Raw genomic sequence first — 23,007 nt, forward strand, 5'->3', positions numbered from 1 at the left:
AGGCGGTTGCAACTAGTACTGGAAAGCACTGGATCAATTTCATGCTGTGTGGGAAAGAGCTTATGAGCAGCTCTAGTGCTTCTGAAAGCTGTACACTAATGTTTATTTCTTACCCACCACAGCTTCAAGTGGGATGTCATGGCCAGCTCCTCGGACAGTGAAGATGACAGTTTCATGGCTGTGGACCATGAAGAAACTGTGCTGGAAGGAACAATGGAGCAAGATGAGGACTCTCACCCAGTGTTGGAGGTTGAGGAGACAAGACATAATAGGTCCATGTCTGAGCTGCCGGAAGAGGTTTTGGAGTACATCCTCTCCTTCCTTTCACCGTATCAGGAACACAAAACTGCGGCTCTGGTCTGCAAACAGTGGTATCGGCTTATCAAAGGTACTGTGGAAAAGACAGATTATTTCAAATGTTTAAAGAGATAATTATTTGTGTGTGTTCATGTGTGTATATATATACATGTATATGTGTGTATGTGTGTGTGTATGTGCATAAAACATGTGGGCAGGTGCCTGTGGAGGACAGAAGAGGACAGTATCTAATTCATTTGCAGTTTCAACATGAGGTGGGTTTGCTTTTGTTTTGTTTTTAAGGTTTGTTTGTTTGTTTATTTATTATATATACAGTGCTATATTTGCATGTATGCCTGAAGGTCAGAAGAGGGTGTCAGATCACATTATATGTGATCCAACATGTGGGTGCTGGGAATTGAACTCAGGACCTCTGGAAAAACAGTCAGTGCTCTTAACCTCTGAGCCCTCTCTCTAGCCCCCTGTTTTTTCTTTTTCAAGACAGAGTTTCTCTGTAGACCAGGGTGGCCTTGAACTCACAGCAATCCACCTGCCTCTGCCTCCCCAGTGCTGGGATTAAAGGCATCATGCTACCACTGTCCGGTGAATATATACTTTTTAAAATCCACTACATACACACAGATGCTTTTTGACACAAGGTGTCACTGTCTGTAGCCCAAGCTGGCCTTGAACTCCTGATCCTATAGCTCAGCTTTCTAAGTACAGGGGTTAGAGCCTGGTGTAATGCTCTATTTTTAGAGGAATTTTAGGTTCACATCCAGTAGTGGTAGGCACAGAATTTGACATCCACCTATGCCCGGCACACAAAGAGCCTCCTTCCTTGTCAGCACTGCCTACCATGGTGATATCTTGTTGTAGCTGGGGAATCTGTACTGACACACCATCACCACTCAGAGACCGTCATTTATATTAGGGCTCAGTCTTAGTGGTGTCTATACTATAAATGCAGACACGTGTATGATGTGTGTTTACCATAGGAGAAAAGCTTTTCTTTCTATTTTTTAAAGATTTAGTTATTTCTTATTATATATACAGTGCTCTGCCTGCATGTACACCTGTAGTCCAGAAGAGGGCATTAGATCACATTATAGATGGTTGTGAGCCACCATGTGGTTGCTGGGAATTGAACTCAGGACTTCTGGAAGCGCAGTCAGTGCTCTTAACTTTTGAGCCATTTCTCTAGCCCTGGAGTAAAGCTTTTAACTAAATTTTTTTTTGTTGTTGTTTTTTTGAGACATTGTCTCTCTGTGTAGTCTTGGCTGCCCTGGACTTGCTCTGTAGACCAGGCTGGCCTTGAACTCACAGCGATCTGCCTGCCTCTGCCTCCCAAGTGCTGGGATTAAAGGCGTGCGCCACCACGCCCAGCTAATTAACTAATTTTTATTTATTTATTTTTATGATATAGGGTCTCATCATGCAGCCTGACTGGCCTCAAACTCACAGTGATCCACCTGCCTCTGCTCTCCTAAATGCAGGCTTTAAAGGTGTATACCACCATGCCTGGAAAGCTTTTATTGATTGATTGCTTTTAGTTTTTTGAGACTGGGTTTCTCTGGGTAGCCTTGGCTGCCCTGGACTTGCTTTGTAGACCATGCTGGCTTTGAAATCACAGATATCCACCTGTCCCTGCCTCTGAGTGCTGGGAGTACAGGTATTCGCCACCACGTCCAGCTCACCTGAAAAGCTATTAATTTAAAAAATTATTAATTGGCTGGAGAGATGGTCCTGTGGTTAAGAGCACTGGCAGCTCTTCCAGAGGACCCAGGTTTAATTCCCAGCACTTATATGGCAGCTCAGCACTGTCTGTAACTCCAGTTCCAGGGAAACTGACACCCTCACACAGACATACATGTAATACACATGAAATAAAAATAAATAAAATAATTTTTAAAATTTATTAATTATATATCTACTTGTGAGTGGCTTGAGTGTATGTATGTATGTTTACTGTGTGCAGGTGCCTGTGGAGGCCAAAAAAGAGCACTGGGTCCTCTGGAACTGGAGTTACAGGCAATTTTGAGCCACCCAGTATGCTGGAAATGGAACCTGGGCCCTCTGTGAGGGTAGCAAATGCTCTTAACTGCTGCGCTGACTCTCAACTCCAAGCTCTCAACTTTATTTATTTGCTTGCTTGTTTGCTTGCTGGCTTACTTGAGTGAGTGAGTGAGTGAGTGTGTGTGTGTGTGTGTGTGTGTGAGATTTGCCTCCATGCATGTCTGTGTACTACATGTGTGCCTGGTGTCCACTGAGGCCAGAAGCATGTGTTGATGCCCTGGAGCTGGAGTTGCAGACTGTTCTGAACCTCTGTGGAGGTGCTAGGAAGTGAACGTGCATCCTCTGGGGGAGCACTAAACCCTCACTCTAGCCCACCCCAGCTCTTAACTTTTAAGACACAGTGCTTAGACACACAGTCAACGTTTTATAATCTATTATGTAATAATCTACTATGTTTTCGCATAACTGGAAGGTTCCTGATTGCCATGATTAATCACACAATCTTTTGGGCAGCTGTTACACTATAGACACTGTCTTATTGTATTCCTTCATAAAGCTAAATTGCTCCTCACCCCCTTTGCTCTGTAGTAAATGCAACCAGTTATCTTTATTGCCTTGAGATAGAGCTGAAAGTGGACAAGGGTGAGCATGTGAGCTGATTTAGTAACCTCACACATAGCTCATAACTTCCTATACCTTGGTAAGATGTAGTTCTTTCAATTTTGGTTTCCTTTCTTTGATTGAAAATGAAGGAAATTTGGACTTTCTCAAAACATTTGTAAGTTATTCAAGTGATAAGACAGTTAATAGATACAATTTTAATGATTTTTTTCCTCTCTGCCTTTGTTTTTTTTTTTTTTTCTTCATCTTTAGGTGTCGCCCACCAGTGTTACCATGGTTTCATGAAGGCTGTCCAGGAAGGAAACATTCAGTGGGAGAGCCGCACTTACCCATACCCCGGAACCCCCATCACTCAGAGGTTCTCCCATAGTGAGTATCCACACTGGGAAAGCAGGTCCCATGCTACCTGTGTGTTTGATGAAGTGAATGTAAAATGAGGGTTTCTAACAGAATTAGGAAGAAGTGAGCCTAAACATGTAGTAAAGACTGATATGTACCTCAGTGGTAGATGTTTGCCTAGGAAGGCCCAGGGTCAGTCCCTGACACCTCAACAGATAGTGCTAGGGCAATTTTATAGTATCAATTTCATTTGATTCTCCTGTGTCAGCCTCCTGAAGGCAGTGATTTCAGGCATGTGCCGCCATACTTGGCTATAGTTTGAACTTTTGGTAGGAAGCAGCATGTATTGGTTACAGATGGCTTAAAAAGTGACCACAGGGAGCTGGTGGTAGCACATGACTTTAATCTCAGCAGGCAGGAAGTGGAGGCAAATGGATCTCTATGAGTTCAACGGTAGCCTGGTCTGCAGAGTGAGTTCAGGACAGCAGGGGCTATGCAGAGAAACCTTGTCCTGAAAAACAAAACAAAATGGCCCCAAAACTTAGCAGCTTAAACAGTAGTCATTACCTGTTGTTGAGGGTGTGGGATTTGGAGATGCTGTTGTTGTTTCTGGTTTAGGAGTGTCTCATAGAGTTTCTATCAGTGTCACCCAGAGCTTCAGTGTCCTGAAGGTTAGACATGGGACTGGGCAACCCTCTCAAAGGGGGCCTCAGTCTTATTCATGGACCTCGGGATGGAGCCTGCCACCCTGTCAGCCGCCTACTGTAGAGCAGGTGATGTTGATGAGAGGCTGCCGGAGATGGAAGCTAGAGGATTTTTCACAGTCTCTGAAGTGAGCACAGCTCTTCCTTTCTATCCTCTTGGTCACACGGGGATTGACAGGAGTTGTAAACACCAGGAGGCAAGGACCCTTTAGTGCCACCTAACCCCAGACTCTGTGCTATACTTATCTGGAGATGTCCAGAAATAGTTATGACTTGTTTATTGTTTTGGGCTTGGATAAAACAGACCAGAGACAGATGAAGTGCTGCATGCAGCTCTTGAGGGCTACTTTTGCCTGTGCTGCTCTCGGCTGTTCGAAGGAGGAGGAAGACATCTATGAGACCACTGTGGGACTTGCTGAAATCAAAGCTGTGAGTGTGTGACAGTGGGGGTTCACAAGAGTAGTTGAGGACCGGTAAGTTGGCTCAGTGGTCGAAAGAGCTTGCTGCCAAGCTGTCGTTACCTGAGTTCGATCTAGAAATGGAACTTAGTGGAGGAGAACTAACTTCTGGTAGTTACCCTTTAACTGGGAGTTGTCCTCTGACCTCCACACTCACACTGGCCATATGTCCGCTCCCCCCCCCCCCCCCAGTGAATCAGTCAATCAATGTAATGGGAAAAAAAGGGAATAGTTGAGTGATACCACCTTGACCAATGCCGAAACACAGCAGTTTACTCCAGTGCTTCTGAGCTGTTCGTGCATTGCCAACACAGTGAGATGTGGCCTGCACTCCTGTCACAGCAGTGGGGGCAGGAGGGTTCAAGACCAGCTGGGCTGTCTAGCAGAGCCCTGTCTCAGAAACAAAAAGCAAGTCTCATCATCATTACTGCTGTTACTGAAAGAGTTCTGAAGAGGTGGCTGGACGAGGTGGCCTTCTGTAGGTGAGGATCCATGTGTGATGCAGTGGATGTTAACGCTACAGACAGAGGAAGGGAGGCGACAGGCTCCTGAGAACTGTTGCGCTGGTCTTTTCAAGGCTGGGGGTGGAAGTCAGGACCTCTTGCTGAGGGCAAGCTCCTTACTCCCTCGCCATGTCCCTGCCCTAAGTCCTGCAGTGAGAGTGAGGAGAGTGAGTCTGGTGTGCTAGGCAGCTTTGTGTCAGCAGAGCAACACACTGCAAGCAGCCAGCTTGTGAGGGGAGAGGCTTTCACATCACTCAGATGCACCTTCCAGCCTGTCACTGTGAGCCTCTGGCAAGGACATTTATGTGCACTTAGAAATCCAGAACGGAGACATAGGCAATGTTGTTGTTATTTTTTCTTAAAGTTTCTATCTTTTTTCTGGCTTCTCTCTCTCCTTTTTACCCTGTGTATCTCTAGACTGTCTAGCTGACTGGCAAATTAAAGAGGACCAATCAAAACACAGGCAACTTGCAAAATAGATTAATAGTTCAGGGCTGGAGAGATGGCTCAGCAGTTAAGAGCACTGACTGCTCTTCCAGAGGTCCTGAATTCAACTCTCAGCAACCACAGACTCAAAACTATCTATAATGTGATCTAATGTGCACTGTATACATAATAAATACATCTTAAAAAAAAAAAAAAGAAACCTAAGAGTAGCAGGACTGGTGAGAAGGCTCAGCAGGCACCAAGCCTGACATCCTGAGTTTGATTCTCCAGGACCCACATGGTAGATGACGAGAACCAAATTCCAAAAACTGTCCTCTCATCTCCACACAGGCAGCTTGGCACACACGTTGTACACACAGATTCGGAATGAATGGATAAATAAGTGTAATGTTTTGGTTGTTGTTTTTGTTCTTTGAGATAGGATTTTCCTCTGTGTAGCCCTGGCAATCCTAAGATTTGCTCTGTAGATCAATCTGGCCTCCAATTCAGAATCTGCCTGTCTCTGCCTCCTGGGTGCTAGAATTAAAGGTGTGTGCCACCACTACCCAGCTAATAAATGTAATTTTAAATTTAAAAGGAAAATTAAGGATTTAATTATTCCTCCTTGGCGCCTTTCTTTTTCTATTCTGTATCTATTCTTGATCCGTCAGCTTTCATTCTTATCCTTACTTCATGTTGGTTCAAGATCTGCATTTTTAATTTTTCACTTAGTTACCATGGAGATACTGCATGTTTCATATTCAGTCAGCTAAAAGTGGAGCTCAGTGCCCCACCCCCCACCCCCATTTTCCCCCTTCCCTACTTTAGTGAATGTCACCATCATCTTAAATACACAGACTTAAGGTACTGGATTCATTCTCAGTTCTTGCCCTCAAAATCTGAAGCTGGGTGTGGTACATGCTTGTAATCCCAACACTTCAGTGGTGCAGCTGGGAGGAGTTCAAGGCCAGCTCTGGCTACTTAATGAGTTTGAGGTCAGTCTAGGCTAGCTAAAATTCTGTTGAAACAAAACGCCAACTTTCTGTTCTATCTTAAACCTTTTCTTTTTTCCTATATTCATTCCCCCCCTCTCTCATAAGTCCTCGCCCCAGGTTACACTTTGAGCAGTTTAAACAGAGTCAGGAGACTGCAAGTCTAGCCACTTAGGCAGATGGGAGATCTACACAGCAAAAATATAGCCAGAATTATTTCTAGTACACCAGTATTATTATTTTTCAAATAGTTGGTACTGCCCCCCTTGCAGAATTAGGCTTTTTTCAAGAAGAGAACAGAGGGGCTACATGTCAGTCCAGAACTTAACATTGGTTGTGACCCTGTGTTGCCCCCTTGAGCTGATAAGGGATTGGGCCTAATGACTTGTTGTAAGCCAGGCTTGCCTTCTTTGTTATGAGAGTGGAGCCTAATGGTGAACGAACGTTAGAATCCTCATATCTTAAATTCCACTTGACCCTGACAAAGCCTGGGTATCAGACTGCACATCTTTCGAGTGTCTGGGAGGCAGTTCTATTTTGTGTCTTGATATCTCTTAAGCGGATCTACTAGTGAGTCCTTGATTGAGTATCTCCTACATCAATGTGAATACATTTTAATAATTGTCAAGATTTGTAGGCTTAGACACAACAAATAAGGGCCAGTGAGATGGCTTAGCGGGGAAAGGCACCTACCACCAAGCCTGAAGACCCAAGTTCAATTTTCAGGACCCACAAAGAGAGAGCTGACTCCTGCAAGTTTTCTGACTTCTATACATGTGCCATGGTATGCATAAGCACGCGCGCGCGCACATACACACACACACACACACACACACAATTAAAAAAGAAGAAAAAAACTTTAAATGCCATAGACACAACAAATACATGTCCAGTACCAGATCTTTCCTATGTTAAAAGCCTGGGACAGAAAAGGCCAGTGATGTGAAAAGGGCAGTTTTGTACTTGGTGAACTTATAGAGATGTATCACGACAGGCTTGGTTAATGGAGAACACCCTTGTCAGCTTCCTATAGACCGCGCCAGGTAGCTCCACACACTGCTGATCTGGCGCCTGCAGGAGCCTGCAGGCCTAGGCTGGATCCCCACCCTTGCCCGTCCTGAGTTATGTAATTACAGACCTTATCAAATATGTTCCAGCTTGTAGACGGGAGACACATGACAGCATAGTCTCTTCCAGCATGGGATAAATGCCTCAGGGCCTTTCCCTGGTGACAGTAGGGAAACAAAGGAGAGTTTAACACCTGAGCGGCTAAAAGCGTATGTCAGCTCACTCAGGGAACATTTGGGGATTGTCCAGGCAGTGAGAAATCTAGATTGCTGAAGATCTTGCACCCGAAGATGATTTCAGTTCAGTAGAAAACTATTATGAAGCCAGCATGGTGGCGCATGCCTTTAATCCCAGCACTCAGGAGGCAGAGGCAGGCGGATCTCTGACACAGGGAGTTCCAGGATATCCAGGGCTACACATAGAACAGTGTCTTGAAAAACAAACAACTAGACGAAAGAAAGAAAGAAAACCAACTTTGTACAAGTTTGGAGATTTAACAGTTGGAACACACAGCTTCCATGTATCTTAGCACAGTATTTACACTGTAGTGAGCTCTAATTTCTGTGACATTCCAGAGATCCAGATATTCTGGAAGAAAAACCTATTTGGGTGGAGAACTTGAATAAAAGGCAAGTAACAGGGTAGGTCTGAGAATTGCTCACAGCCTTCGTTTCGTTGGGTGTTCCCAAGTGTCCTGTCACCACTTCAGTGTCTCAAATAAAAACAAGAAGTAAGCAGAGTTAAACAATGCCATTTAACTTATTAGAATATTTGAGTGTCCTATTTTCTTTCTGGATTTTGCGATAGAGTCTAGCCATATTGCCCTGGCTGGCCTGAAATTCATCATACAGACCATGCTGTCCTGGAATTGTGACCATGTATGCACCATGTCCAATAGCGTGATGTGTTTCTTTTGTTATGTCTTGAGTTCTAGACGTTGTCTTCTAAGTTGATTTTCTTTCCTTCCCAGCTTCACTTATACTTGCCCAGTAGTCACTGAAACGCAGCTGTGTCACTTAGATCACAGTACCTTAGCGTTGGGCCCGTTTTCTTGCTTCAGAAACCTTTGTTTGTTCAGAAAGAAGCAGGAAAATGTAGCTTGCTCTATTTTAGTATAGGATTAAAATACATGAGAAGGACCTCATGGGGCCCAACTGGCTGGGTTTTCAGTCCAAATAGAGGAGAAGAATGTTTGCTATCTCCTTGAAAAATAAAAGCATTCTGCTCTTCTGCTACATGGAGGAAGCTGCTACTAAGAGTTTGCGGATAGACTAGACTTAACATCCTACTTAGGAAATTAAGGACTTGCCTTAGCATTTATTATTTACTCGTGTGTGTGTGGGGGGGGGAGGGGTTCCTAGGTCATCGGGCTAGATGGCAAGCATCTTTGCCTGCTGAGCTGTCACTGGCCTGGATTTGCTTTATCATGTGTCGTTGTAATGAACTGCAGTTACATTTCAGAAGCTCTAGAGCATTCTTAGTTCTTCATGATTGCTGCATTTAACTGGAATTACTACTCCACTCCAAGTTGGAGAGAAGCCAGGTGTGTAATTCATAGTATAATCCATAATTATAGTCCTAGTACCCAGGAGGCTGAGGCAGGAGAATCACCATAAGCTCAAGGCAAGCTTAGGCTGCATAGTGACCTCTGTGGGACCAAAATAACCTGGAGCTGGTAAGTTTCTTGGGAATGCAGATGTAGCACCAGGATTTATCTTCATATTTCTCATGCCCTTTTAACTTAATTCTTTGTTATCTGTAGGACTTTTTTTAAAAAAAGATTTATTTATTATGTATACAGTATGCATCAGATCCCATTACAGATGGTTGTGAGCCACCATGTGGTTGCTGGGAATTGAACTCAGGACCTCTTGGAAGAGCAGTCAGTGCTCTTAACCACTGAGCCATCTCTCCAGCCCCCCGGGTTTTTGGTGTTTTATTTTTTTTTTAATGATTTATTTATTTTTATGTGCATGGGCGATTTGCCTGCATGCATGTCTGTGTGAGGGTGTCAAATCACCCTGGATTACGGACAGCTGTAAGCTGCCATGCAGTTTCTGGAAATTGAACCCAGGTCCTCTGGAAGAGCAGACAGTGCTCTTAACCACTGAGCCGTCTCTCCAGCCCCTAGTTTGTTGTTCTTGTTGTTTTTAAGATTTATTTATTTATTATGTATGCCATGCTTTGTCTGCATGTACACCTGTGCACCAGAAAAGGGCATTAGATCACATTATAGATGGTTGTGAGACACCATGTGGTTGTGGTTGGTTTTGTTTTGTTTTGGGTTTTTGTTGTTAAATATGTGTATTTATTTTAATGTATATGAGATTCTGTCTTCACACACACCCAGAAGGAAGCATCAGATCCCATTACAGATGGCTGTGAGCCACCATGTAGTTGCTGGGAATTGAACTCAGGACCTCTGGAAGTGCAGCCAGTGCTCTTACCCATTGAGCCATCTCTCCAGCCTCTATTTGTTGTTCTTAACAATTGTAAACATTGGAATTTTGTTAGACTACTTTTTACTCAATTAATTAATTTATTTTATTTTGAGACAGGAGCTTACAGTGTGACCCTTACTATCCTGGAACTTGCTTTGTAGCCATTCTTGTGAAGTCAAAGTAACTCATTTAGATATAGATTCAAAATTATTATTTAAAGGATTTAAAATTACTTTATTGTATGTATATACATGTTTTTGCCTGCATGGATGTCTTTGTACCATGTGCATGCAGTGCCCTTGGATGCCAGAAGAGGGAGTCAAATTCCTGGCACTGAAATTACAGGTGTTGAGAATTGAGACCCAGTCCACTGGAGGAATTCCCAGTGCTTTTAACTTCTGAACCATTTCTCTAGCCCCTCAAAATTATTTTTAAACTAAAAATAGGAGTCCACAGAAGGGTTAACATTTAAAGGCCGGGTGTGGTGGTGCACTTTTAATCTCAGCACTCGGTAGCTCTACATGGTAGCTAATTGTCTGTGACTCTAGTTCCAGAGGATCTAACATCCTTTTCTGGCCTCCATGGGTATGGCACATACATGGTGTAATTACATGTGTGCAGGAAAGACACCCATACACATATAATAAAAATAAATCTTTAGAAAAATTTAAATTTAAATATCCCAGCACTCGAGAGGCAAAGGCAGGCAGATCTCTGTGAGTTAGAGGCCAGCGTGGTCTACAACAAGAGTTCCAGGACAGCCAGGACTACACAGAGAAAACCTGTCTCAAAAAAAGAAAACAAAAACAAAAAAGAAAGGAAGAAGAAAAGAAATTTAAATAATAAAAAAGAAATGGTCATAGCTTTTCTTTGGTCTTTTTTTTTTTTTCCTGAAAATAATGTTTTTGTTTTCTTTTATTCAGATTACATCTCAGTTGCCTCTCACTTGTATCTTCCCGTTTCCCTCTTTCCCTCTCTCCCTCTTTCACCCTATTCTCCTCCCCTAGTCTGTGACAGAAGGGGACCTCCTCCCCCACCATATGATCACAGCCTATCAGGTCTCATCCTGGTAGCGTGCTTACCCTTCCTCTGAGTGCCACCAGGCCTCCCCACCAAGGGGAAGTGGTCAAATATGGGGGCACCATAGTTCATGTCAGAGTCTGTCCCGCTCTCCACACAGCTGTGGAGAATGTGCTGTCCATTGGCTAGATTTGAATAGGGGTTTCTTTAAGGATAATATGACCCTGATCAATCCAAAGACATGATTGTGGGGATAGAAGTTTGGTACAGAGTTGTTGAATGTGTAGAATATTTGAGTTTTGAAAAAATATGGCTCATGGTTAAGAGTTAAAGATATCAAAATTAAGCTACAGTCACTTGTTTCTTGTTTTTCTTTACCCCCTGTAGGTGCGTGCTATTATGATGCCAATCAGTCTATGTATGTCTTTGGGGGCTGCACCCAGAGCAGTTGCAATGCTGCCTTCAATGACCTCTGGAGGCTCGACCTAAATAGCAAAGAGTGGATTCGGCCGTTGGCTTCAGGTGAGTGGTGGACTGCTGGTTTCTGCCTTCCCCCAGAGGACTTTTTGGCATGGTCATAAGCATGTTACTGGCATCCAGGTTTTTTGTCAAATGTGCTGTGTAAATGCCTAGGATTATATGCTCATCTAAATCTTTGCAGTAAGAATAAAATTATAGCTGGATCTAGTGATGTACGACTTTAATCCCAGCACCTGGGAAGCAGAGGCAGATGCTTCTCTGTGAGTTTGAGAATTCTAGGACAGCCAGGGCTACATAAAGAGACCCTGTCTCAATAAATAAAAATAAAAATAAGTTATGTTTTATCATCAGTATTAGTATTGGTTCTTGTCCAGCATCACTGTGCCACTGTGTGAATCCATCTGTGTGGTTTTCTCAGCTGCTTGGACAGGTGTGATTTGTGTTTGGAATGAGCTTGGAGAACAGAACAGTCGTGAGAACCGCAGTTGACTGACAGGAGCTATTGTCCCAGGGCTGAGGTCTCTGAATAACACTTGTTTTTGCCAGCTCAGATATTCGGGGAGTGTACAGGACGTGCCTCTGCTGCTTACTCAGAAGTGTGGGAAGATTCCATCGTAGGTGCATTCCTACACAGTCCCAGGACGGCAGAATTGCGCCAAAAAGTAGATTCCATTTCTCCTTTTGATTTAATCTATCCTTAAAAAAAAAAAAAAAAGAAAAACGAAACAGTTATTTTTGCACTTGTAAGACTGTTTTGTCAATTTGAAGCATCAGTCACAAGCCTGGAGGTGTTGATACCATGGAGAGTCTGAGTCCCTGGGGTATAAAGTGCTCTCCTGGATTCACTGGAGGGTTCCCTGACATTCTTCATTTGGCTTTTCAGGTGGAACTCAGTCTCAGCACCAGGAAGACTTGGGTTTTCCTTGGGCACTTTTTTTTTTGGTTTTTTGAGACAGGGTTTCTCTGTGTAGCCTTGGCTGTCCTGGACTCCCTTTGTAGACCAGGCTGGCTTCAAACTCACAGCAATCCACCTGCCTCTGCCTCCCGAGTGCTGGGATTAAAGGCGTGCGCCACCACGCCCGGTGGGTACTTTTCATTCACCCAGGCCCTGCTATGCTAGTTGGCTTAGGTTGAGGTCAGCTTGGCTTTTTAGAAAGGGCACTGAGGCTGGGCGGTGGTGGCGCACGCCTTTGATCCCAGCATTTGGGAGGCAGAGGCAGGTGGATCGCTGTGAGTTCGAGGCCAACCTGGTCTACAAAGAGAGTCCAGGACAGCCAAGGCTACACAGAGAAACTCTGTCTCTAAAAACCAAAAAAAGAAAAAAAGAAAGGGCACTGAGGAGGAGGCAGGAGGTTCACTTCTGGCATGAACTCAGGGCTCAGTGAGGTACAGCGCCTCGAGAAAGTGTGGACTATCTTAAAGGTGTGTCTTAAGACAGGGTGATCCTGTCTTAAAGGCTGGGAAAGCCAGTTCCCATTCCCTGTGTTTACAGAACTGCTGCTGTGAGCCTGTGGCCAGAGGCTTATGTCTGCTTCCACAGCGGAAAGCTCCACTGTTTTCCCTGCAGAAAGCAAACAGAGCAGGACTGTGCAGTGTTTCTGCAGTGCTCAGGGGCAGGATTGGGGTTGTGCAGAGCTGTATAAAAAGTATTGAAACCATGGCTAAATGATACTATCTTAGGGCTGAGGATTTTATGTGTAGAAAGGTCTTCTTCTCTAGTCCCTTTGTTCCCTATTACAGGTAATGAAGTATTGATTAATATTTGGAGTCGCAACTTCTTTTTTAAAAAAACATTTAATTATGTGTGTTAGGATAAAAAATGAGATGGCATCACACAGGTATGATATGGAGAGATTTATTTGTGGAGAAGGGAAATGGAGTTGGGAGCTGAGTGGACCATGAGAGTGGGGGTGGGGAGTGGGGAGACAGAGACAGACATAGAAGATGGCAAGTTTGTCCTTTTATCCTGGGCCCCTGTGGCAGCAACCTGGAGGCCGACTTGTGAAACTGCTTATATGTTAACTGTGTTTTGCCTATGTGCATATATGTGAATCATGTGCATGCTTGTTGGATCTACTAGAACCAGGGTTACAGACGGCTGTGAGCCACTGTGTGGACACTGTGAATTGAACCCAGTCCCCTGCGAGAGCAGCAAGTGCTCTTAACTGCTGAGCCATCTCTCCAGCCCCTGGAATCACAGATTCTAAAATGTCAGAACATTGAGTCTGGAGAAATAGCTCAGTAGTTAAGAGCATTTGCTGCTCTTTCAGTGAATTAGAGATCCAGGTTCTGTTCCCAGCACCCACGTGGTGGCTCACACCTGCCTGTAATTCCAGTTCCAAAGAACCAGCACACTCTGCTGGCTTCCACAGGCACTGACACACATACATGTAGGCAAAACACCTATACACATTAAATAGATAAATACATTTTAAAAATCTAGAACATCTTTTCATCTTAAGCACCCTGTGGCCACTGTACCTGCATAAGGCCCAGGTGCCATTTTAGAGCAGCCTTGATTGCTCCAGCCACAGTGCTGGTTTTGCCCATGTCTGGTAACCTCACTTCACACCTTAATAATCTGCCACGGGCATTGTTCCTTCTTTTGCAGGTGGATTTCTGGGGTGAGGACCTTCATAAATTCCTTCAAGATACACATGAACTTTATTAATAAATATTAATGTTTTTGTTGTTTAAATTTTATTTCAATTATGTAGCGTGGGGAGGGTTTGTGTTTATGAGCACGGGTGCTTGCAGCGTCCAGAAGAGGGTGTCACATCTGCTGAGCTGGAGTGTAGGCAGTTTTGAGTAACCAACATGGCTACTAGGAGCCGTGCTTGAGTCTTCTGCATAAGCAGAACATGCTGCCTTGCCACCTGCTAAACCACTAAGGTTAAAGACTATGCTTTGAAATCCCTGTAGTAGAATTAAGGAGGAGCTGGTTTGGTAATTTAGAGTTTGTGTAGAAAATACTCATTAATAAGATTCTCTTTAGGTTGATTGAGACAGGGGCTCTTGTATCTCAGGTTGTCCTTGAACTCCTGATCTTCCTGACTCTGTCACATGCTGGGATCACAGGTATGCACCACCACACCTATTTGTAGCTGAATTTTTACTACTTTGTAGGTTCTTCTTTCTTCTACCTTTTTCCACCCCATTTCTTCCATGCTTTCAACCCTCTAACACTAGATAAAAGAGAAAAAAGGATAGAAAGAAAAGGAAAGAGGTCCCCGAAAGTGGGAAAGGGGGTGACATTATCGTTAGACTACTTCCTGCTGATTAGGGGCGTTGAGCTCCTTGGCATATGTTTGATCGTCACCATCAGGATATCTAATTTCTTCTTTGCACACTTAACAAACCATGACCAACAACAACCAATAACCAACCAACAACCCACCCCGCCTCTTGGGGCCCTACCATTTATATTCCCTTGGAATAATCCCTAGAATTCCAAACATAGCACAGTTGCAGAAACTACCTGCAGCTGGCAAAACCACGCCTCTGCTAGAGCACGAGACAAATCACAGTCAGCTGCTGTGAAGCTGTCCATAGCCCCACACCTGGGATTAAAACAAAACTTTTTTTTTTTTTAAGATTTATTTGTTATTCATAGCATTCTGCCTGCACATACACCTGCAGGCCAGAAGAGGGCACCAGAACTCACTATAGATGGTTGTGAGCCACCGTGTGGTTGCTGGGAATTGAACTCAGGACATTTGGAAGAGCAGGCAGTGCTCTTAACCTCTAAGCCATCTTTCCAGCCCATGAAAACATATTTTTATAATATTTCTGTTTTTTAGAGAAACCAGAATTCCAGCATCCTCACTACATACCCATTTCCTTTTTTTTTTCAAGCAAGCTACTGAATGTTTAAAATCATTTATTTTTATTGAAAATGCCTTAAAAGAATCTAGCTGCCACTTCCCCCTAACTTTTAATTAGAGCCTAGTGTTTTGAAGGGAGTTTGCGTTTTTGTTTTTTGTTTTGTTTTGATTTTAGATTTTTTTTCCCCCTAAGACCAGGCTGGCCTCAAACTCACAGAGATCTGCCTGCCTCTACCATCCTGAGTACTAGAATTACAGGTGTGTGCCACCACACCTGTCTGAGATACGTAACTATTTTTTTAAACATAGTTTAATAAAGAATCTGATGAAATTCTCATGTTTGTGTGCTGTCCAGAGTTCCAACTCGAACTTTTTTTTTTTTTTTTTTTTGTGCATGGGGGTGGTTTTGAGACAAAGTCAGGTTTGCAGCTTGAGTGGTTTTCAGTCTTCAGATTCGACTGCTGGAAGAGAGATGTCAAGCAAGTAGAGGAGTGCTTCAAGTTGGGAGGGGGTCTTGGTGAAAACAGTTCTAGCAATGTCTTCTTCCATGTAGATCTGGGTGTGTCACCCAGAGACCTTGGCAGTCTCTACCTGGCTGGCATCTTAGCTCAGGCCGCCAAGGCAAAGTGTCGGGTCCACTGCAGTGCTCCATCTGGAGTGGGGTGGGGAGGATGGCTGACCTCACAATGGAAAGAGGCCACAGTTGTATGTGTCGGACTTTTCCAGAGAGAAGAGCTTGTATTGAGTTTATACTGGAGCAGGGAAGCAAAAGCCAAGGTAAAAATTACACAGCAAACAGAAAAGCAACAGAATATAAACTAGAAAGAGATGGCAACTACGGGAGACTCTGAAGTGGTAACTGACGTAGCATTCACACACAAAAGACCCTGCGGCAGCAAAGAGGAAACCATATCTCAGGAGCCAGAGCAAGATTGTCACACTATGCATGTCTTAATCATGGTTCTGCTGCTGTGAAGAGACACCGCGACCACAGCAACTCTTAATTAAAAAAAAAAAACAAAAACATTTAAGTCGGGGCTGGCTCACAGCTTCACACGGTTAGTCCATTATCATCTTAGGGAGCATGGCTGCACTGATGGTGTCGGAGCAGTAGCTGAGATCTGACCCACCACCCCATTGACACACTTCTTCCAGCAGGGCCGCACCTATGGGCCCATTTTTATTCGAACCACCACAAAGAGGGGGAGGATGATAATCAGGAGCTGTAATGGAGCTGCTTAAAATTTTCAAGAAAGGAGTAGAAGTGGTAGTGCACACCTTTAGTCCCAGTAATCTGGCGGCAGAAGCAGGTGGATCTCTAAGTTCGAGGCAAGCCTGGTCTACAGGGCTAGTTCCAGCACAGCCAGGGCTACACAGAGAAACCTTGTCTTGAAAAACCAAGCAAAACAAAAAGATCTCAAAGAACTCTGCTGTTGCCTCCTGGAAATCAGGAAAGCAAGGAAGTCATCAAAGAGAACAGATTGAAGGCTCCATCACAGTAAGTGCAGCTAGAGATGGGAAGGCTTGGTGTGCAGAGAGGATGCAGGGGATGACTTCCAGCTGCATCTTTAGATTAAAATGGACGTGGTGGGTTGGACATAGGAGAGAGGGCTCATCAAGGCACACGTCCGCATCCTGTGCAGCTAGGTACACAGTGGAGCCTTTTTCAGGAGTAGGATACATAGCATAGAGAAGTGTAAGCTTAATTGTTTTCCTTTTTTTGAGATAGGGTCTCTTGTAGCCTCTGCTGACCTTGATTCCTCTTGCAGAGCTTGAACTTGGACATTTTATCCACCTGCCGCCATCTCCCAAATGCTAAGATTACAGATTTGAAACAATCTTTAATTAAACATTGGCCAGGATGATGGATTCTGGCCAGGTTCATTTCAAGGTCCTAGAAAATGATCCTGTGCTCCATTGGCCAGGTGCTTACAAAGCAACCCTGCTTTGTCCATTTAGGAGCAAGCATGCATCCTGACAGACTCCATGCCTGCCTGGGATGAAGCACCAGTGCAGTCAGATCAACCAGACTTGTTTAGGGAATCGAAACATGTGGCTTGTATCTTACGTACACCAGCCTGCAGCATCTTAGGAAGTATCTGTCCTTGGGCTGGTAGTGGTCTCTAGATGAGAAACAACGCCAGCTCAGAAAGGTACGAGCTGAAGGTTAAGAGTCAGCTAAAGCAGTCTGCCTGTGACTGTAGAGTAGGAAGAAAAGTGAGGTGCCAAGTGATATGGGCATAGCATTGGAAAGGTGGTTGTTGTTTGAAGTTTATTACTGTTTTCATTATGTATGTCCATGTCTCTGTGGAGTGTGCAGAAATATGCACTAGAGTGCTGGTACCAAAGGAGGCCAGAGGTGTTGCATCTGGAGTTGCAGTGATTAAAAAAAACCTGCCTGATGTCAGAGCTGAGAAAGAACTGTAGGTGCCATGAGCCATCTCTGCAGCACTTAGTTACCTTTTTCTTCTTCTCCTTCTTCTGTCTTTTGTTTTTTGTTTTTTTTGAGACAGGGTAGCTCTGGCTATCCTGGGACTCACTCTGTAGACCAGACTGGCTTCAAACTCAGAGATCCAACTGACTCTGCCTCCCTAGTGCAGGGATCAAAAGTATGCAGTAGAAATCACCTTGTAGAGCAGGCTGGGCTTGAACTCACAGAGATCCATTTCTCTTGGCTCCCTGAGTGCTGGGATTAAAGAAGTGTGCTACCATGCTCATCAAGAGGTTAGTTGCATTTTTATGGCGGTGTATTTTCCAAGTGTGATGGTGAATACTTGTAATCCGCATACTTGAGAAACAGGCAGGAGGATCACTACAAGTTCTAGGCCAGCCATGGCTGTGATTTTACAGCATGTCTGCATGCCAGTGACAGTGATTGTCTAGAGGAAGTGATGTAGACGGGGGAGGGGGGGAGAATTGTTATTAAGTGGAGGAGTTGGCAGAGATGGAGAGGTTGACCAACCATTGATAGAAGTAAGGGGTATAGGATGCCAGTGCTGGGGCTGGGAATTGGTACAGGCTTCCTATTGGTTGTTTAATCACTCATGAAATGATGGAGGGTGGCGTGAGAGAGGAGTCATTGCAAGTAATAGACAACTCCTGTGCATAATTCTAGTCTTTGTCAAATAGTTCCAGGAAGTTAACTGACCTTCTAGAATTGTATAAAGGTGGCACCTTAATTCTGAATCTGGTTTGTTTGGTGCAGCCTATGTTTAATTCCCTAAGTGTATAAGCCATTCTTTGAATGTATGTTCCAAAAGAATAATATTTAAACCAGCTGCTCAAACAAATTACCTGCAGTTCACACTGAGGCTAATTCTAGCACCTATGTAATAACAGCTCTGAGTCATACTGCCCTTTCTGTAACTTTGAATCAAGATAAAATGACTAATTTTGTATTTGAGAATTCTGCTTTTTCAAAACTTCCTAAGGATTACCCCACTGTCATGTACAAAAGAGGAGAGGATTTCAGTTGGTGATGCGTGTTTTCTCAGTTAGAAGCAGCTTTAAATGCGGATGGAGTCTATAATGCTAACAGTGCTGAGCTCAGCCTGTCACATCTCACATAGCCTTGGAGCTCAGCTGATTTTCCCACCGCTTTCTCCCATAGAACCTTTCAAGGATTTTTTTTTTCCCTTCCCAGTTTCTGCACTTTCACATGGAGTTCCCAGTACTGGCTTGTGGGTTTAGAATCTAGAAGTATTTACCCAAAGACAAAGATTTGCAGTCAGCTTGGCTATGTCCTCTTAGCCTCATACTCTCAGCGATGTGCCTCTGAACCTCACAGCTTCTGTGTTCTCTGTAAGAAAGGGGATCAGCTGAACAGTAGATATGACAGTCACCTGCTGTCTCTCGGCAGATCCAGGTGACACTCACTTTTCTAATACGGGAGTAGGATGTCTGTGTATATTTGCAGATGTGTACACACACGTGGGAGCCAGAGGAGAATGTCAGGTGTCCTCTAACACTCTCTGTCTTATTCCTTTGAGTCAGGTACTCTCGCTGAACATGGAACTCACTTTTTTTTGGGGGGGGGAGGTGGATGGCTAGGCTAGCAGCCAGCACACCCCAGTAGTCTTCCTGTCTCTGCCTCCCGCAGCACTAGGGTTTTAGGCTCTCATGAGACGATCCCCAGTCTGTTACGTGGATGCTGGCAGGCCAGTTCAGGTCCTCGTAGTTGCCACAGCAAGTGCTCTCACCGGGGGGCGCCTCCCACCCTCTGGGTCTACACTTACAGAAGAGAAAAATGGGACAGCTAGATAGCTCAGCAGTGCCAAGCCTGGTGGCCAGTTTGATCCCCAATATCCATATGGCAGAAGGGGACAGCCAGTGCTTGCAGGTCTTCCTGTGACCTCCACATGTGCACATACGTTCACACAAAATAAAGAAAGGTAGGTATAAAACATACCTACAAGCAGGAAAGTCCTCTTGTAGGGTTTTTTTGTTTGTTTTTGTTTTTGTTTTTCATCTACCTAGCCCTTTTCTAATTTGTTTGTTTATGTTTTGGGACAGGGTCTGGCTATCCTAGAACTTGAAACATAATCAAGATGGTCTTAAATTCAGACCTGCCTGCCTTTGCCTTCTGACTGCTAGGATTAAAGGTTTACACCACCACACCTAGCTTTAAACAGTTTTAGGGTTTTGGAGGTTTTTTTTGGGGGGGGGGTGGTTTTTTTTTTGTTTTTTTTTTTTTTGTTTTTGAAGACAGGGTTTCTCTGTGTAACAAGCCCTGGCTGTCCTGGACTTGCTTTGTAGACCAGACTGGCCTTGAACTCACAGAGATCCATCTGCTTCTGCCTCCCAGAGAGCTGGGATTATAGGCATGGACTACCACAGTTTATTTTTGATTGTTACCCACAAAAATGTGCTGAGAATTCTGGATTGGTGGAGGTAGGGTGGGGGTTTATTAACTGATGAGCATTGAACACTTGGAAGGAGGACTTGTATATCTTTTAAGTGAGTTCCTCTATCTCAGATGCAGGTGGTCAGACTCAGTATTTTAATGTATATGGGTGTTTTGCCTGTATATATGTCTGTGCACCAAGGAGGCCAAAAGAGGTCATCAACCTGAGCAAGGTAGTCTACACCTCTAATCCCAGCACCCGGGCCAGGAAGGGCTCCAGAGAGAAACATTGTCTGAAAAAAGGAGAAAAGCCAGGTGGTAGTAGTGCAAGCCTTTAATCCCTGCATTCAGGAGGCAGAGGCCTCCTGTGAGTTCGAGACCAGCCTGGTCTACAGAGTGAGCTCCAGGACAGCCAAGGCTACACAGAAAAACCCTGTCTTGAAAACAAAACAAAACAAAACAAAATTTAAAAAAAAAAAAAAGAAAAAGAAAGAAAAAAGGAGGTGACATCACATTTCCTGGAACTAGATGTGCAGACTGTTGTGAGCCACCATGTGGATGCTGGGAATGCACCCAGTCTTCTAGAAGAACAGCAAGCGGTAAACCACTGAGCCATCTCTCCTGCCCTTGATCTCATTGTTTTAGCTTTTTCTTTTGTTTTGTTTGTGAATGAGAAGACTTGATTCTACCTTTAGATCCCCCCACCTTGGTTACCAAGGAGATTATTAAAATGTCATTAGCTTTTTCTCCTATGCTGAAAGACCTTCATCCTTTCACTTTGAGTCATGTGTCAAACTCGGGGGCTTTTAAATTGAGTCTTACTTGAGTTAAGATCGCACAATGTCACTGTAAGTAAGCAGAATCCTTACGTTGCAAATCCTCCTGGCTCTTCATGGTTCCCTGTGCAGTGCATGCCTGACACCGTCCTGTGGCTCAGGGCACAATCGCCTTTCTTCTGGATGTTGTCTTAGTGTCTCCGGTGCTGTCTACATGGTAATCTTTCCCTTATGCCCTGAATGAAGTTGTGGAAAGCTGTTCTAACTGTAGACACTCAGGCTTTATCCTGAGACACTTTTAACTTAGGCTTTCTCAGTGGAAAAGATGCTTTCTTAGTGGAAAAGATCACCTGCTCTTGCTAGGTAGATGAGCACTGTGATTGGTCATTTATTGACTTACACTCGTCAGCTGGAATTCTGGGTAGGAGACTGCTGCATCCTTTAGAGCTCAGAAGCCAGATATCTCCCAGCCCTTGTGAAATGAGGCTGAACTTCCCCCAGAGTCTACTCTTCAAACAAGTGGAACCCTGGAACTCCCTTTCCCAGTCTCTACCACACCTTTATATTGGGTGTGGCTTTTACTCTGTGTCCTCTTTTTGTCATCAGTGCTCTTTAAATAAGCTTTCTGAAATCTTAAAATGCTGTTTGGTTGACATGTGCCACTGCATTTTATGTGAAGAGTGATTGCCTTTTAAAAACCAAACTTAGACGGGTGTGGTGGCTCAGCCTGTAATCCCAGCACTCAGGGAGGCAGAGGCAGGCAGATCAATGTGAGTTCGAGGCCAGCCTGGTCTACAAAGCAAGTCCAAGACAGCCAAGTCTACACAGAGAAACCCTGTCTTGGGGGTGGGGGAAGAACCACACTTTGGGAGGCAGAGGCAGGTAGATCTCTTAGTGCCAGCTTGGTTTACAGAGTTCCATGGCAGCCAGGGCTACACAGAAAGAATATCTGTTTTGAAAAACAAAGAGATGAAGCCACACTTGTGGGGTTGGGTACATACTTGAGTGCACTGTGGCACATGTATGCAGCTCAGGACATTGCTGAGTTGGCTCTCCTTCCTCCATGTAGGTTCCAGTGATTGAACCCAGGCACAGTAGGTATCTTTACCTATGAATTATCTTGCTAGCACCTGAGGATTCCTTTGTAAAAACCTCACCCAAGAAGTTTTACTTCTGCAAGCATTTGTTTACTAGTTAAAGTACCTATGACATCATGTAACAGCAGTGGGGAGATGTTTATAGACCACTCAACCAGTTTTCTTTAGAGCAGGGTCTCACTATATAAACCTGACTGGCCTGGAACTCACAGAGAGTTCTCTTTCTGGCCTGTCTCTTTCTCAGGAGTGCTAGGCTTAAAGGCATACACCATATGTCTGTCCTTTTTTTTTTTTTAAGATTTAATGGTTTGAAGGGGGAGGGTCTGGAGAGATGGCTCAACAGTTGAAAGCACTGGCTGCTCCTGCAGAGGATCCAGGTTTGATTCCCAACACCCATATGGCATCTCACAACTGCTTGAAACTCTAGGTCCAGGGGATCTGTCCTTTCACTGAGTCCAGCACATACATGTGCACAGGCATACCTACTCAGGGAAAGCACTTCAAAAACAAATTATTTTAGAGGCTGGAAAGACGGCTCAGTGGTTAAGAACAGCGGTTGCTCTTCCAGAGGACCTGCATTCAATTTCTAGCACCCACATGGCAGCTCTTGTTTGTTTGTTTGTTTGTTGACACAGGGTCTCTCTGTGTAGCCTTGGCTGTCCTGGACTCTCTTTGTAGACCAGGCTGGCCTCAAACTCACAGGCTGGCCTCTGCCTCCCGAGTGCTGGGATTAAAGGCCTGTGCCACCACACCTGGCTCATATGGCAGCTCATAATTGTCTATAATTCCAGTTCCAAGGGATCTGATACCCATACTCATGTGTATATACAACACACACACACACACACACACACACACACACACACACACACACACGAATGTACATAAATATAAAAATAGATTTTAATAAATGAAAATAAGAATTACACTTTGGTTTGTTCCGCTGTGTGGCTTTTGGGGAGACCCCTGGTGTTTCTACACTTGACTATGAAGCTAGATCACCAGGTCTCATATCAAATCCACACACTAATCTGGAGGGTGTAAGTCACTGGCTAATGTTACAACTTTTAGCATTTTCTTTCTTTTTTTCTTCTTTTTAAAC

At 44.2% G+C, this 23,007-nt stretch overlaps 1 protein-coding gene and 1 long non-coding RNA gene across 2 annotated transcripts in view; both read left to right on the forward strand.

Annotated features, from left to right (window-relative positions):
• The window catches only part of FBXO42 (F-box protein 42), a 58,038-nt gene that overhangs the window by 20,110 nt on the left and 14,921 nt on the right, over nt 1-23,007 (forward strand). The window contains exons 2-4 of the mRNA XM_084786472.1: nt 123-388; nt 3,187-3,303; nt 11,273-11,407. Of these exons, the coding sequence (XP_084642598.1) occupies nt 139-388; nt 3,187-3,303; nt 11,273-11,407 (502 nt within the window). The 5' untranslated portion in view covers nt 123-138. The remainder of the gene's footprint in view (nt 1-122; nt 389-3,186; nt 3,304-11,272; nt 11,408-23,007) is intronic.
• Nucleotides 12,576-14,063, forward strand: LOC311600147. The gene is made up of 2 exons (XR_014780160.1): nt 12,576-12,751; nt 13,204-14,063. It is a non-coding gene; the product is annotated as an uncharacterized lncRNA (long non-coding RNA).

The sequence above is a fragment of the Acomys minous genome, assembly GCF_964271855.1.
Source record: "Acomys minous genome assembly, chromosome: 6".
NCBI lineage: Eukaryota > Metazoa > Chordata > Mammalia > Rodentia > Muridae > Acomys > Acomys minous.